Source organism: Lachnellula hyalina, assembly GCF_007821495.1.
Source record: "Lachnellula hyalina strain CBS 185.66 chromosome Unknown contig00479, whole genome shotgun sequence".
Classification (NCBI taxonomy): Eukaryota; Fungi; Ascomycota; class Leotiomycetes; order Helotiales; family Lachnaceae; genus Lachnellula; species Lachnellula hyalina.
Window position 1 is genome coordinate 1 of NW_022157593.1, and position 1,443 is coordinate 1,443.

Consider the following 1,443-nt stretch of genomic DNA (forward strand, 5'->3'; position numbering starts at 1 on the left):
TATATATATATATATATATTCAGGTTACTCCTCTCCGCTTGACCTCTCTCCTACGCTCCCCTCTACAACTATCCAAAACCCTCAAAATGTCAACAGCAGAACCACCAAGCAAACCCCTCACAATGCCAACAGAAGCACCACCAACAAATGGCAACTCCTCAGAAATGACCACCCACCCCCTCCTGATAAACAACACCCCCCACCAATCCCCAAGCTCCTTCCCCGTCCACTCCCCCAGCGACACTACGCACCTTCATAACTTCTCCTCCGCCTCCCCCAGCTGCACATCTGACGCCCTCTCTTCCGCAAGCACCGCCTTCCCTGCCTGGGCAGCCCTCCCGCCCCCCACCAAACGCGACATATTCCTGCAGGCCGCCTCGCTGCTAAAATCCCGCCTCCCCTCCCTCCAAGCGACCATGACCCGCGAAACGGGCGCCTCCCCCTCCTGGGCAGCCTTCGACACAAACCTCGCCATCCAGATCCTGCTCGACGTCTCCGGCCGCCTCTCCAGCCTCACCGGTTCCATCCCCACGCCCAGCGACCCAGGTACATCCGCGCTAGTGTACAAAGAACCCTACGGCGTGGTCCTCGCCATCGCGCCCTGGAACGCCCCGCATATCCTCGGTATGCGCTCTATCATCTACCCGCTCGCAGCTGGCAACACCGTGATCTTCAAAGCGCACGAGCTATCGCCGCTCACGCACACGGCACTCGTCACGGCGCTGCATGATGCCGGACTACCTCCAGGCGTGCTAACGCTACTCGCGCATGCGCCGGCGCAGGCGGCCGAGGTTACAAGGCAGCTGATTGAAGACCCTCGGGTCAAGAAGGTGAATTTCACGGGGAGTACGAATGTAGGGCGTGTGATTGCCGAGATGGCGGGACGATGTCTGAAGCCTGTTGTGTTGGAGTTGGGGGGGAAGGCGCCGGCGATTGTGTGGCGGGATGCGGATGTGGAGTTGGCGGCGAGGGAGTGTGCGGTTGGGGCGTTTCTGCACGGGGGGCAGGTGTGTATGAGCACGGAGCGGATAATCGTGCACGAAGACATCGCCGAGGACTTCCAGTCTGCGTTCAAGAAGGCGATCGGGGAATTGGGGCTCGATGGCAAGGGGTGTCTGATTAACGGGGCAAGTGTGCTGAAGAACCAACACCTAGTCCGAGACGCCGTTTCTCAAGGCGCGACGCTCATCCACGGCTCTCTGCCCTCCTCCTCACCCTCTCCCGATAACCAAAACCAAGCCCAAGCCCAAGACCAAGGCCACGGAGCCCACATGTCCCCCCTCGTGATAAAAAACCCCCCCCTCACCAGCTCCATCTACAGCACCGAATCCTTCGGCCCCACCGTCTCCCTCTACACCATTTCCAGCGAGACCTCCGCCCTATCCCTAGCCAACGACACATCCTACGGCCTCAGCGCCGCGATCTTCACCTCGGACCTGCGCC

At 60.4% G+C, this 1,443-nt stretch overlaps 1 protein-coding gene across 1 annotated transcript; it reads left to right on the forward strand.

Annotated features, from left to right (window-relative positions):
* Positions 1-86: 86 nt before the first annotated feature.
* vdh_1 (Vanillin dehydrogenase) lies at positions 87-1,443 on the forward strand (the record flags this gene model as incomplete). The annotated part of the gene is made up of 1 exon (XM_031154151.1): positions 87-1,443. A coding segment is annotated over one exon (1,357 nt), but the record flags the coding sequence as incomplete, so codon positions are not given.